This window comes from Osmerus eperlanus, chromosome 4 (genome assembly GCF_963692335.1).
Source record: "Osmerus eperlanus chromosome 4, fOsmEpe2.1, whole genome shotgun sequence".
Taxonomy (NCBI): Eukaryota; Metazoa; Chordata; class Actinopteri; order Osmeriformes; family Osmeridae; genus Osmerus; species Osmerus eperlanus.
Window position 1 is genome coordinate 9,903,953 of NC_085021.1, and position 14,633 is coordinate 9,918,585.

The 14,633-nt window shown below is 41.7% G+C and overlaps 2 protein-coding genes across 2 annotated transcripts; one reads left to right on the top strand and one right to left on the bottom strand.

The window, feature by feature from the left end:
• The first annotated feature begins 719 nt into the window (after nt 1-719).
• Nucleotides 720-11,109, top strand: gdap1l1 (ganglioside induced differentiation associated protein 1-like 1). The gene is made up of 6 exons (XM_062458788.1): nt 720-1,242; nt 3,745-3,937; nt 6,511-6,684; nt 7,356-7,450; nt 8,474-8,588; nt 8,687-11,109. Exons 1-6 carry the CDS (start codon nt 1,060-1,062, stop codon nt 9,028-9,030), a joined length of 1,104 nt encoding a protein of 367 aa, XP_062314772.1. The 5' UTR covers nt 720-1,059; the 3' UTR covers nt 9,031-11,109.
• Nucleotides 11,110-13,511, bottom strand: fitm2 (fat storage inducing transmembrane protein 2). The gene is made up of 2 exons (XM_062458789.1): nt 13,214-13,511; nt 11,110-12,548 (listed from the first exon to the last, which is right to left on the bottom strand). The coding sequence occupies exons 1-2, from the start codon at nt 13,384-13,386 to the stop codon at nt 11,978-11,980; spliced, it is 744 nt and encodes a 247-aa protein (XP_062314773.1). The 5' UTR covers nt 13,387-13,511; the 3' UTR covers nt 11,110-11,977.
• Between the last annotated feature and the right edge of the window lie 1,122 nt (nt 13,512-14,633).

Consider the following 14,633-nt stretch of genomic DNA (forward strand, 5'->3'; position numbering starts at 1 on the left):
GCCTAAATAAATCTGCACAGTTCAATGTGCTGAAACAAAGTGTCATAATTAAAGAATGGCTGATGATCACGTTGGCCTAATTGGAGTAAGGGATAGATTCATATTTGGTACTGCATGGGAAAGGGCAGAGAGCTGCTGTTGTTTTTTAATCTTTATATTATTTGTTCAACGACACTGATATTTAGATTCTGCTCAGGGCTTGGAAATAATTTCAGAGGCTCAGGTCTGTGACTCGTGTGTTCTCTCATATACAGTTGCACCCTCTACTGGCAGATATTTGTTATTGCAATGGTTTTTCGATCTGGTATTATCCGCAATCAGAAAACCTCACTTTTTGCCCCCAATTCACGTGAAATGTGCACGATGTTGCACAGGGTAATGGCACAGTCGGGCACGGTGGAGGTCGATCACGTTGCCATCAAGCTAAGCAGTCTGCCTCATTTTGTGACACAAATTCAATACGTCACCTCTTTGTCACCCGAATGCCTTTTTGTCAACACTGATGTACTTACAATTGTAAAGAAATATATATTTATATATTTTAAAACCAAGCAATCTCATCCACCTGGCTGTCCTCACAGAGAGCTCTTTGACCTTCTTGTGAAATTCACCCTCCCATCACTCGGGGGTTCCACGGCGCATGTTTGTGCGTATTGCGTGATGTGTTCGGCAACACATTGGTTTCATTTGAAGTGTATTCCCAGGCTTGAATAAAGGTTCGGCCCTGTAGGGTTTCGCAGGTTATTTTTGCCGACCGTTTCGACAGAAATTGGATTCAGCACCGGAGCTGTACAGAACTGATGTGGTCTTTTTGAATCGATGATGCTCTCTTCGTGGTGCTGAAATCCTTAGCTCTCTCTCTCTTTCTCTCTCTCTCTCTCTCTCTCTCTCTCTCTCTCTCTCTCTCTCTCTCTCTCTCTCTCTCTCTCTCTCTCTCTCTCTCTCTCTCTCTCTCTCTCTCTCTCTCTCTCTCTCTCTCTCTCTCTCTCTCTCTCTCTCTCTCTCTCTCTCTCCTCTCTATCCCTCCCTGGTCCTCTCACACGCACAAAACCCTCTGTCATGGCGTCTTCCAACAATGTTACCCCAACCAACTGTAGTTGGTGGCCCATATCAGCTATGGACGAAGACGACAAAATCACTGACGGGGAGGAAAACGAAGAACCAGTTGCAGAATCCAAACCCAATTTCTCTAAAGACAGGCTCGTTTTGTACCATTGGACGCAGTCATTCAGCTCTCAAAAGGTAAGATTGCTATGCATGAAATGGAGGTGTTCCCTCTCTGAGATGTCATGCTATGGACATATTTGGTTGCTATGATCGTAGAATGATTCAACATTATATTGTTCATCATATGAATTCCATATCAAATTGTAAACCTGTTAAATTCTGTTTAATCCAAGACATTATGAAACCACTGCAGCATGTGGGGAACATTCCCTCGACACTGGTTTATAAGAGACATATGTTGTTTTGAGATGTATGTCTTATTCCTATAGATGATTTAGCCTGAAGAAGATTTCGCTTTAGAGACGTCTGCAGATTTTTTCTGGACCCGTTTATCACTCGCGGTAAAGTCCACCTTGATGTGGTCCGAGTCAGACACATGACACTTTAAATAATTGATTGAAACGATGTATCTCTGTAAAGAAGAGAAATCAACCGAACGTACGATTCCTTCGTGCTTCATTTCGATACCACGCCGTTTCACAACCTTGATCCTTTTAAATTACAGATTTTTTTTACCCCAGATGAATCTATACAGGATACTTTTGCATTCTAGAGTAGATTGCTACAGGCACAGCAATGCCTTTCCACAAATTTATTAAATATCCTTTAGTAAATGAAAAAGAGTGTAAAACATACAGTTGAGGGTCTTGCATCAAATGTGTCCAAAATATGATCAACAGGGCTCCATGACTTGCCTCTTGGCTTCTATGGTTGAAACGTTTAAATCGCAACTAAGCTTCTAGAAAGCTTCATCTGTTATTGTACATAGGTAAATATGAATGACCTTGTTTGATGTCTTATTTCTGCTCTACCTTCTTCCATATATGTATAGTGCTTTAAACAAAAGGTGGGGAATATCAAGTTGTAGTTTCATGTACAAAGAGTAACACCACTAGGGACGTTGTGTTGAGCATGAAATAACAGTGGAATGCTTATCATTTAATGTCAAATAATATACAGGTGATCCATCGTGTGGGTCAGTACACCTGGGTCAGTACACTAGTGTCTTAGCAGATGTTGCTGAGCCCTCCTCCACTCCCAGGAGGTAAACATCTTGGGGAGTGAGCCTGTCTGTCAACCAGGAGCTGTTCTGGCAGGGAGCCACTCTTCCTGGGCTGCTGATTGCTGTTGTTGTCACTCAGCAGAGACGCTAGCACTCGGCTTGTCAAGGGTCCACATCAACACAGGATTCCCAGCAGTTTACTTTATTCACCTGCACGGTTCTGCTCCTTTGTTGTTAAAGACGTTATAAGGGCATTATTTACAGCTGATTAGTATTTGTCTCACAGCATGTTACTGTAGATGTATTCAGGGTAGTCAGTTACAGGGCCTAAGGTATGATCCTGATCAGATTGATCAGAGGTATGTACTCAGGGTGCAGTGTAGAATGTAATACGTAATGCTTGATCCATTTAAGCAGGTGCGTTTTCACTCTGCAGGATTGCTTTAATAAGATTACTAGATTTTGTTCAAATTCAGGATCTCTATCATGCAAAAGGCGTCTCCGTCTGTTCTGTGGCAGACATATGTGTTGTTCTATAGCTGTTATAGTCACCTTGTGTTTGTTTAAAGAAGCAATACCTGCTCCTGCTATCAAGTCATAATAACCATTTTTGTTACAAATTTTGTTTGGTTTCATGAGAGTGTGATATTGTGTTTCCAGCAAAGATATTGCAGTGCAGAGCTCAATATTCAGGCATAACTACATTTGAAAAAAACATAATAAGCCTTAATAAATAACAATACTGTCTATTACTGTCACAGGCACAGAAGATGATACAATGACATCAGTATTAGAGGAAGATTGAGTTGATTTCTGAGCGAGAAAAGGCATCTGTCATTAGACAGCTTTGTTTCTGCTTCATTTCTGTGAAGCCATCAGACCTATGAAGTGTTGTCAAGGTAGTTTGTGTAAATCCGTGCCAAAGCCTGACATGAGTAATGAAATGATTCACACAAGAGAATATGATATGGACAGAGATTCTTTCAAATTAAAATGTGATTGGATGCTACTCCAAGATCAATCCACCACTGTACTTCCCAGGGGTGCAGGTTAGATATGCACACCCTCTCTCTCTGCTACTCTGCCCAGTGTTAGATTTACATCCAACACTGTCTGTGATGCTAGGCTTAGAGGCTTGTCCAGGGAGTTAGTGATTATGTGGACAATAGCACTAGTATAAAACACTTTAAGATAAACCAAAAAGTATTATCTTGCACTTTGGTCTTATTTGATCAATTCTGCTCCAGGAAGATGCGACATGCAAAATGATGAACTGATCAGTATGATAATTGCCTAACCAAGGCCTCCTTCCTGTCTGTATAGCATGTTTACAAACGTTTGTTCTCCTCGTGAAGTTTAACATCACATCGATGTTTTGGGTCATTCTGCAGTGGATGTGTTGTTGGAGGGCATCACAGTCTCTTTGTCCTTGCTTCTTGGCCTCCTCGCGACGATCCTCTTTGCCACGTGTGTCGTCTCACAGTTTGTTCACGTGTGCTTGTGTGTGTGTCCAGGTGCGGCTGGTCATCAACGAGAAGGGCCTGCTGTGTGAGGAGAGGGACGTGAGCCTGCCCCTGACCGAGCACAAGGAGCCCTGGTTCATGAGGCTCAACCTGGGGGAGGAGGTGCCCGTCTTCATCCACGGGGACACCATTGTCAGCGACTACAACCAGATCATCGAGTATCTTGAGACCAACATTGTAGGAGGTACAGCCCTGCTTCAGACACTGTAGAGTTCGCTGCCGCACAAGTGGCTGAGGCCTTTCCAATCATTTCTCTAATTTCTCCAAATCCACTCATATGTATGTAACATACGGATGTCACTTTTTTACGACTTGTATATTTTCCCAATGGTATGTCAGGATGACAGTTCACCATGTTGATAGGCTGGTTAAGAGACTGGTTATATATTGACATCATGTATATGAACGCTGACTGAATTATATGGATAATTTTTTCTTGTGTGTGTATCGGGTGTCCTCTGGGATCACTTGCAGCAGCAGCAGTTGTGAGGTCGTTATTGTCCGGGGAGGATAGATCCAGGAAGGGCCTCAGGGATATTGAGCAGTGCCAATGGATGAAGGACTCCTTCCTAGTCTAAAGACACTTTAATGCCCAATGATCCGTGACTTTAATGCTGGATGTTCTGACCAACCGCTGATTTAAGTGGAAGTGGATATGGTCCAATGGCTGCTCAAAATACTTACCCCCATCTGAGGCAGAACATCGACATGGCGTTGATTTTTCCCAGTCCCAGCCAAATTCATCTCAAGCTAAATAGAGCAATTGAAAACATGTCACATTTCCATTGTGAAAGGATATTTTTTGAAGGAACATGCAATATTTTGTAAAGGAATAAGGAGAGTCAATACTGTATCACTGACTTGTGAAATTGTAGCTCTGTTTCATGTCCTTTGAAGCATTAAAACTCCATATTGTTCTTGGTGCACAATGGCCTTTACCCTCACTCACTTCACTGGTCGAATGTCGTGTCAGTCAGCCGCAGTATTTACCGATATGGCTTTGCTCTGTGTTTAATTTCTAATGAACCCTGACAGCGTTGACCTGATACGGCCTGGTAAGTAGCAGAAGAGTGAATCCAACACTTAACCTTGTGATTCTGTTTGCCGTTGGGAAAAACATCCAAGTCCTGTATTCTTAGAGATAATGTTCCTGATATTTCTTTGTATTGTGCTCCTTTGCCATGGCTGTAATGTCAGTCGTACGGCTCTCTCCTGTGTTAAGCATTAGGGACTCTCTCCTGTGTTAAGCATTAGGGACTCTCTCCTGTGTTAAGCATTAGGGGCATGAGCTACATTTATTGACCTTCAGTCTATGTACGTTGTTTGTGGGTATTAGTCAAACTGTGTCATGTGCTGTGTGTCTTGTGTTGTGAATGTGTGCGTATGCGTGTGTGTGTCTATGTGTGTAGCTCCCCGAAGCAAACCTAAGTAACAGCCTGGACTGGAACATTCCGAACCCCTCTTCTTTTTTCCCCAGTTTGCCTACTGTCTCTTGAACACGACTCTCCACAACTCTGTTCCACAAACCTGTTAGGTTAAATCATGAAGGTATCTTGTAGCAGTGGACATTGGTTGTTTCAACATTTTTCTGCCAGGCTGGTTATGGCGGAGGAAATTCCAAGCATGACTTGAACATCAGACATGCACTGAAATGCAGCCAGTGGACTGAAGGCTCAGCTGTATCAGCTGGCTTTGTGATGGCTGTTAGGGTGGTAGAGACTCCCCATACACACATTCCACCACACATGATATGTATGATATCATGTTATGCTCTTCATAAGTATAGCATGACATTACTATTCTGTGTGTGGGAGGTGTGTGTGTGTGTGTTTTGTGTGGTAGTGGTGCATGGGGATAGGGGATTGACTCGACAAACAGTTTTGATATGCATGCCCCTGCAGCAAAGCACCTCCAGGTCCAGGGCCAGCCCAGGTCCTCCCACTGGGCCGGAGGTGGGACTGATTAGTCAGCTCAGCTGGTCACAGTGCCAGGTGCATCTCCACCCTCAGCACATCTGAGAAACTGGCAGGATTGAAACTTCCCCACACCCAACTATCTCTCCTCTGATGTCCCCGTTGGCCTCCCTCACACCCTGCAGTCTCTATGCCTCTGTACCTGTGTTAGGATCATTTCTTTATCAAGTAATGCACAGAGTCATCGGATTCAAAGAAAGTACAATAGTTTAATGCTTGCCGGAAAGGAGAAAAAATGTGATCACAATACAAAGTTTGTCTGGTTCACAAGTCGTCATGTAAGACCATTTAAACATATTGGTGAGAAGTCCCCTCCCCTGAATATCAGCTGTCAATGTGATCGATCCCAGAGGTAGAGTGCGTGTGCACGTGGAAACTTACAGAGTTCTCTGACCCTAGGCTTGACCACATGATTCACTCAACACAGATAAGGTTAAACACATTTATTGCACCTCTAGTATGATAATGGTCAACCTAGGTCAGTTTGTTTACGTAAGCCTAGTGTCATCTATAGGTCATGTGGGGAGGGTGTTCTCTACTGACCAGGAATGCTAAGCACCAGTATTTTCAGAATATAATGTTAAATTCTAAATTTCTCAGACAACCTGCTTCCTGTTTTGTTATAGAATCAAGACATACCTCTCTGATCTCTCAATCTCTTGAGTTGATGGATGCCAGATTCTTAGGCTAAATCTGAGGCTGGTCATGATAAAATAACAATAATAACATGTGTATACAGTCAGTATAACAGTATTATCTGGTGTGTGTGTGTGTGCGTCTCTAGAAGCTGTGGCCCAGCTGATTCCAGACACGGGCTCAGCTCTCCATGAGCGTGTGCAGCAGTACCGGGAGCTGCTAGACGGCCTGCCCATGGACGCCTACACCCACGGCTGCATCCTCCACCCAGAGATCACCACCGACTCCATGATCCCAAAGTACGCCACCGCTGAAATACGTAGTAAGTGAAGCCAGAACTCACTGTCCTTCTATGTCCTTTTCCCCCCCCCCACAGAAATGACATCCATGGAACCACCACGTGTGAAGCTCATGTCAGCTGTCTGCCCTGCAGCCTCTCATCACTCTCAAACTGGCTAATCTGACCTCCCTGTTGAAAATGTAAATCAAAGAAATTGCAGTGCTAGGCTGTGAATTCCCCCACTTCAGCAGTGGATGTTATGACCACTGAGTCTGAACTGGCTGGCTCCTTTATTACGTAATGAACTTGTCCTGTAAATCAAGGACAAGGGCTGGTCCAGCCGAATCACTGCAGGGAAATAAATTAGCCAGGGAACTCCTGCCGTTGGGTGAGGTGTTATATCAAACGGATGGCTTTGTGAGGGGTTCACTAATGATGTTTATGTTTAATTAAAGACATTTGTGTTCTCAATTCCTCTGGCCACTTTACTATTGCATTAGCAGTAACGCTAGATATCCTCTGTATGGTTGTGGTTTTGTCACCATTGCTGGTGATAGGGAGGTTTGAGACTAAGAGAAGCAATATCTATCTGACCTCCAGGGTGTGTGAAAGAACTACTGTGTACTAGATCCTAGCCTAGCCTAACAGTATACGGGTGTCAGCCCTATTGAAGAATACACTAACAACCTGTCTGTCTGTCTGCCTGTCTTCAGGACACTTGGCCAACGCCGCGTCTGAGCTGATGAAGCTGGACCACGAGGAAGCTCAGTTGACAGAGCCGTACCTCTCCAAGCAGAAGAAACTCATGGTGAGGAAGTCTTGTTGAAGTCAGGGAAAAGTAGGCGAAGCAGGTTCAGACTGCGGGGAGCGTCGCATCAGTAGCCAACCCTCCTGTCATGTTGCTCACATCCAGTCACCCTCACCAGCTTAAGCAGGGCAGTCTGTTTAAGAGGCACTTGCATACTCCTCTGACATTGCCACTAAGTAAGTGTGTTACAAATGCTCATCATTTTGCCTCCACCACCCCAACCTCCACACTTGTATCGGGCACGCTTTCTCGGGCAAAAGGTTGTTGTGAAGCAGAACCATTATCCTCAAAGATGACTGAGTTTCTTGACTGAACCTATAATGAAACCATATTTAAGAAAAGAAGTTGGTGACACCTGTCCCTGATCACTCATAAACAGATACACTTTAATTCTCCTTATATTTATCATAAGTATCATTTTGGAAAGGGTAACCCGAGTGCAGTACTGTGATAAAGGACATGTTCCACCTTCATATAGCATGCCTCCCTGACATCACTGGGACAGAAAAAGAGAGTTCTGTGCATTCAGTGACATAAAGCCATGAGCAGTTATGCATGTTATGATTGGATTAAATAAGCTTGGCCACACTCGAGCTAGATGTGATACATGATAGTGAGTGGACAATAGAGCACAGTTAAAGAATAAAGAATTCCACACATAGTTAACAGTATTCCACAAACATAACACAATATTGGTAGTGTAATTTATGACTCAGCACTTCAACTCAAACATGGTTTATTGTCAATGTTTCATAATTATGTGCTATGGATATTAGAAATTTGACTCAATTGCTTGTCCAAGATAGGCTTGTTTAGGGCCGTAATGTCTGAATGTAAATAACTGCCTCTGCCAAGAGCCAACCTTGTTAAAGAAACCCTTTAAAGGCATTGATTGGCTAGTCTCTGGAATACTGATCAATCAACACTACAGATTCAGTTTATACACATTTTTGATGGAGTTGAGGTCACATATGGAAATGTGTTTTGTAGTGACATATGCAGCAAGATTGTTTGTGTTCACAGGCAAAAATATTGGACCACGATAATGTGAACAATCTGAAGAAGATTCTAGGGGAGCTCGCCATGGTTCTGGATCAGGTAGAAGCTGAACTAGAAAAGAGGAAACTGGAGTATGAAGGTCAGTGCATAAAACAAATCTGCTTTGTCACGTTTGTGTTTGATGTGTTTTGTTTACGTTTTGTGTTTAAAACTGCTGCTCTCTTCCACCCTCTGCAGGTCAAAAGTGTGAGTTATGGCTTTGTGGACCTGAATTTACACTAGCAGATATCTGCCTCGGAGCCACATTGCACAGGCTTAAGTTCCTGGGACTTTCTAAGAAATACTGGGAGGACGGCAGCCGACCCAACCTGCAGTCTTTTTTTGTGCGTGTGCAAAAACGCTACGCTTTCCGCAAGGTGTTAGGCGACATCCACACTACTCTCTTGTCGGCAGTTCTACCCAACGCATTCCGGATGGTAAAAAAGAAGCCTCCATCCTTCTTCGGGGCCTCTTTCCTAATGGGCTCGTTGGGCGGGATGGGGTACTTTGCCTATTGGTTTTTAAAAAAGAAATACATGTAGTAAATGCCCTCTTGTTGTGTTAAATGTCTGTGTATTTGTGTGATGTTTCAACTTTTCTGTAATGTTTTACGACAGCAGGAAAATATGAATCTATATAGGGAACACTATTACTTACTACTGGGTAAACAAAGAAAACAAAGACATTCCATAGCAAGGAATTCTTGACAGCACATTCTCTGGTAATCAACACCTTCATCTCTTTTATTTCTGTCTCCCTTCACATAATTTTTTACTTTATCAGTGGTTTATTTTGAAGGCATGCATTAGGTCTATTCGGTGGGCAAATAAAACCTTTCTGTTTGACTACCTTTTGTAGGATCAACCTATTGCTTACATCTAGGAGAGTCAGACAGTGGTTTGAGGTTACAATCACAATAGCAACTCATATACTCATAGGGATTCATGAAAACCAGCATGTCACTATACAGTTTATGTAGGCTATGTTATAGTTTTGGCGTTCACCTATTGCCCTTCTCTCCTTCTTTGCCCCGGGGGTTCAGCCCGTGAACCCCAGGGGATTTTCCTAACAAACCCTCATCGGTACAATCGCTGTGCTGCCTGAAAACTGCCAGATGAAATGAAGGAGAAGGCCACTATCCCCATACTGTGCACTCAATCCCAGCCATAGCACCAGGGTTCCATGGAACACTTGCAGCACTAGATTCATTAGTTTTTCACACTTAACTGATCGGATATCTAGACATCATTGAGGGTACTGTGCACCACAGCAGGGAACTGTCAAGGAAGGAGAACATAATTAAGCAGTGTATACCAGATTAGATCCGGCAGAAATACTGAAAAATCAATCAGTAGCTGTTGACTGTGTCCCTCCAGACAGTGGAAAGATTGTTTCTGCCCTTGCAGAAGACGTTTTAAACAATATATTTGTTAGTTTAAGTTGTATGCTTACATCATGAGTTTTCACATGGGTTTTGATATACATGGCTGGCTTGATTCCAAGAACTTTGAGCTTTATCAGTTTCTGTACATGATTGACAGTTTAAATCTGTATATTTTGGTTCCATGAATGGCCATATACTGTATGTATTAGTGACATTGTTGTACAGCTGTTCTCAGTTTTAAACCTCTTATCCAGCCCCTTCTAGTCAGTCTGACAATAGCCCTCTCTGTGTAGGACCACAGCAGACCATATGCATGGCTCTGGCAACAAGCATTCCTTTATAAAAACAGGGTTAACACTGAACAATGAAGTCTTGTAAGGCCAACAACAGTAAATAGTCCTATTACTACAGTAGCCAATAGGACAGGGTCTGTGTGGCTATATCTCTCAGTTGCCACAGAAACAGTTTAACAGCAAAGCTGCAGAAGGTTGTTCACCATCTACGTGGATAATTGATGCTGGTGCAGTAAAGGATGTTTAACCAAAGACTAAGATCAATGTCTCATTAACAGTGTGTCTGTCAGCTGTAGAACATAATTGATAGTTTTGTCCCATAGCTTCCTCTCTTCCTGATGAACTGAACAATTACATTTTCCTAAAGATTATTGTGTTCTCTTTAATGGGGACAAATTGTAAATAATGATGTGAAAGTCACAGGATTGACCACTAGGTAAAGAAAATCTACATTAAATCTGTTTTGAAAGTTGGATGTTTGCAGGGGGCACCATTGACTGTATTTATTAATGCTTGACATTACTGTAATAGCCATACAAAAATGTTTCTAGAAAATTCCACTGAAATAGATACTGGGAATCTCACAAATTCAGTAAATGAACAAACTGTCAAATTTGTCATTGTCAAGACAAATGGAAAGATTATGCTTCATAACCGGCCACTAATTGTGAATGCTTGTTTATTTTACAACCTCCTTGCTTCGAGCAGAAAGTTGGCTCTCATGGCTTACACAAAACTGGTGGACAAATTTAAACAAGTTAAGAAATCCTTGTCGTTTTTTGTGACCATTATATTTCACTATAGTATTTTCTTATTTTTTACTTTTAATTTTTTATATTTATAAATATGCATTTATTTATGGTGCTTTTTATGATGTCTGTTCATAAGCCTTAATTTATTCAGTTGCCATCAATGACAAATAAATTATTAAAATGGAAAATTGATCATGTAGATTCTGAAATTTTATTTTGACAGTTTCAAATCATGACTATAAAAATATCATCCTAAAAGGTCATATGTACTTGAGTGAACTGTCCCTTTAATCAAAGGCAGGACACAGCTGTTCCTTGAAAAATGACTTTATTCAAGTGTTTCAACCTACCATAAGTAAAATAATCATATTAAAATGAGTTCATATGAAATTGGGAGTATTATGCAGAAAACATGAGCACTTGGCTGTGGCTACCTTGGACCTGAACAAAATATAATTTCTAAATTCTAAATATTCCATGAAATCATTGTGCATGAAGTTCATCAAACAGCAGGCATTACAATGTTAGCTCAATGACATGTCTAATCCTGTTATGTACAGATGGTTGTGGAAAATACAGTGAAGTAATTCATTGGCAAATGGTGAGAACAAATCATGTGCATCACCACTCTTTTGTAATATCTTTTAGCAAAGCACATTCAAAATAAATTACCATAAATACAGTAGTACATCAGAATGATTATAAACATGCCTGTGTGTTCCCATTCATCTCAAAAAAGGCAATTGACAGATTATATATCCCACGTGAATGAACATAAAATCAAACATAGCAATGGAAGAATGAACAAAATAATATGTTTCAGATTCTACAAGCTGATACATAGGCCCATAGATTAGTCCCATGTTCTGCGTTTGTCTCAGATTACCCAGCGTCATTTTAAGAACACCAGCTGCCCCTTTTGAAAATGACCTTTCTGTAGGAAAGAACACTTAAAATAGCATGGTCAACTTGGACCCAGAAAAATACATATTTTCAAGCATGTGTAATGAGGACAATTTTAACATTACAACCATGTCGGGTTCAAGATATGTTTACAAGTTTAGACTGATTGTTTCTTTATTTTACGTGGGAGTCCAGGGGAAAATGGCTTTGGGTACCAGACCTTATATGTCAGGTACCAACACAGTATCCCACACAGGGTCCCAAAGACCTTATGAAGTAGATCATGGAAGTACACAGAGGTGCAAATGAACATCCAGATCCAGATCATTACAATAGCATTTAGGGAAATGAATAGTACATCAATGAGGATGCTGTGAGGTTTCTTTACATCCATGGGTGCAATCTCCTCTTTAATGATGAGCGCCGAGTATGCCAGGATGAAGCAGTGCCCAGAGATGTCAAAACCATGCCAGAGGAAGCCAGCCTTCCTGCAACTAACTTTGGTCGTGTACGGTTCATGAAAGTCCTCCATGGGAGCAGATTCATCACAGGTGCCAGTGATCTCCTCGATGTAGTTGAAGGTCTCAGTACAAGCATACCAGATAATGGTTGCAACCATCAGTGAAATCAACCTCTGGAAGATAATGTACTTATCCTTTTTGTAAAAAAAGAAGAGGAATGGACCCAACAGCAACAGAGTCCATCCCCAGGATATCTTGACAAAATATCTAAGGGAGACAACAATAAGAAATGGAGGTCAAACTGCTAGATATGAAGCTGTGAAACTGTGCTACTTTTTTTCTACTAATGACTAAATGTAATGTACTTCCAGAACAAATGCCCAACTACACAGTGTAGTTACACTAACCTACCGCTAACTATCTACCTACTATTGGCATAATGTTCATCATTGCGAAATATGGGTTAGGGTTCTTGAGTCCCCTTGAAGGCTTTTTCCCACAAAAATGTCAAATCAAATTTATTGTACATTATTGCGCTCATTACATAGCTACTTAAAAAAATACAAATAAATCAACGACACAAAATATTGATATACATTTTTTTTGTATACCTTACGCCTTTCAGGGAACGTAGAATGCCGTAACTGACCAATCAGAAACGAGTATTCAAATAAGCCATGCCATACAGCTACTTTAATATTAAGATAGCTACTGTAGCTAGCTCACAGCTAGCAATGCAAGCTAATACTGATAATCTGCCTATTCTCAGAATCCTTCTCATTCGACTTTAGCCGACACATTGAGCAGGCTAGAGAGCTCGAGCAACATACTTAAGATAAACTGCCCGGCTAGCAAAGCTCATAACTTGTGGATAGCTGGTTCCTAGATAGTTAGCTAAATTATGACAGCTAGCATTCATTGTGAAAACTTACACATTCAGGATATTTGTGCTTTCGCTGAAGTATGTCTTCGGAACAACATCCACGTATTTGAGTATAGATCCCAGTACTGAAATGCATAGAAAAAGCCAATGGAAATGGTTGCGTATAAAAGTAGTCTTCCAAAGGCCGACCAACTTCGCCACAAGGACAGCTGTCCCTGCCATGTTGACACGCTGCCTCTTGAACACCAACACTGAAATGACAATCCAGTCGGTGTTGACGTCAGCCTAACCTTAGCTCAGGAATTCGGATATTACAAGTAAAATATGTAAGAATTTATCGTGACATTTCATTTGCAATCCTTCAACATGTGCAGTATAACTTGTGAAATAAATTGCTTGATTTTATTAAACAACTACATTTATTACATGCAGAGCACCCTATGTCCCATAGATGGCAGTCTACCCTCAAAGGATTGGATGTTCAGACGGACATGGTGTAAGAGAGAGAGAGAGAGAGAGAGAGAGAGAGAGAGAGAGAGAGAGGGAGGGAGGGAGAGAGAGAGAGATCTTTTGAGACTAAGGAACTGGTGTTTCCATTCTTGTCTTGCTATTGGGTGATGTTTGCCCAGACAAAACTTTGACCACTGTGTTGTGTTATGTGGACATGTTTCTGGGTGAAGGTGTCTGGCTTCAGGTACTGCCCTCTAAACAAACACACACACTACAAGGTCCTGTGAATAATTTAGAGGTTGATGATTGTATATACAGTGTGACTAAAATGCAATATCACACCACAAACAATACATCCATTTATTATAATCACTCATCAATCATGCCAGATTAAATTGTCTGGAGTGAGATAAAATACTGATTGGCTGAAGCCATGATTTGGAACAATTGGGATATGTGCTGCCAACCAAGGTCTTACAACCCCTCCTGCTCTCACAGGGTAAACCTTTGACATTGTCTGCCCACATCACACCAGAACATCTGCATCACAGGAGAGAGGGGTTTAAATGAAGAGTTTACAGACAAGCCTTTAGTCTATAGGGTGATGATGCCACTGCATTGATTCATGGCTCAGAGCCAATAATGGTGTGCTGTGACATCTGGAATGCTATGAAGAAGAAAAAGATGGGGGAAGAGGAGGGAGCTGTTGTGTAACTAAGGTGAAAGGCCTGGCTGAAATTTTGGGCTAAAGACACATCAAATATCGTTTTTGAAAACGTGTTTTATGTTCCCCCAGTGTAAATACCAGGCCAAAGAGTGTGTAGAGTTTTCTGTGCAACATTTGGCTCTCCTCAGATGTGACAAGGTCACAGTGTGCTTTTGTACGCAAGGGTTCAGCGACAGGCTGCGTCTCGTCTGGACCCAGACGGATGATGTCATGTTGCAGGGGGCGGGATGATCTCAGAGAGGCTTGTCTTGTCTGGAGTTTCATCTTTCCAAGCTTGACCCAATTCAGACAG

Excerpts from the sequence above, each read along its gene's own strand:
- fitm2 (XM_062458789.1), bottom strand. The coding sequence starts at position 13,386 with ATGGCAGGGACAGCTGTCCTTGTGGCGAAGTTGGTCGGCCTTTGGAAG. Across the intron at positions 12,549-13,213 it reads AGCACAAATATCCTGAATGT|ATATTTTGTCAAGATATCCT; the intron begins GTAAGTTTTCAC and ends TGTCTCCCTTAG.
- gdap1l1 (XM_062458788.1), top strand. The coding sequence starts at position 1,060 with ATGGCGTCTTCCAACAATGTTACCCCAACCAACTGTAGTTGGTGGCCC. Across the intron at positions 6,685-7,355 it reads CGCCACCGCTGAAATACGTA|GACACTTGGCCAACGCCGCG; the intron begins GTAAGTGAAGCC and ends GCCTGTCTTCAG. Across the intron at positions 8,589-8,686 it reads GAGGAAACTGGAGTATGAAG|GTCAAAAGTGTGAGTTATGG; the intron begins GTCAGTGCATAA and ends CACCCTCTGCAG.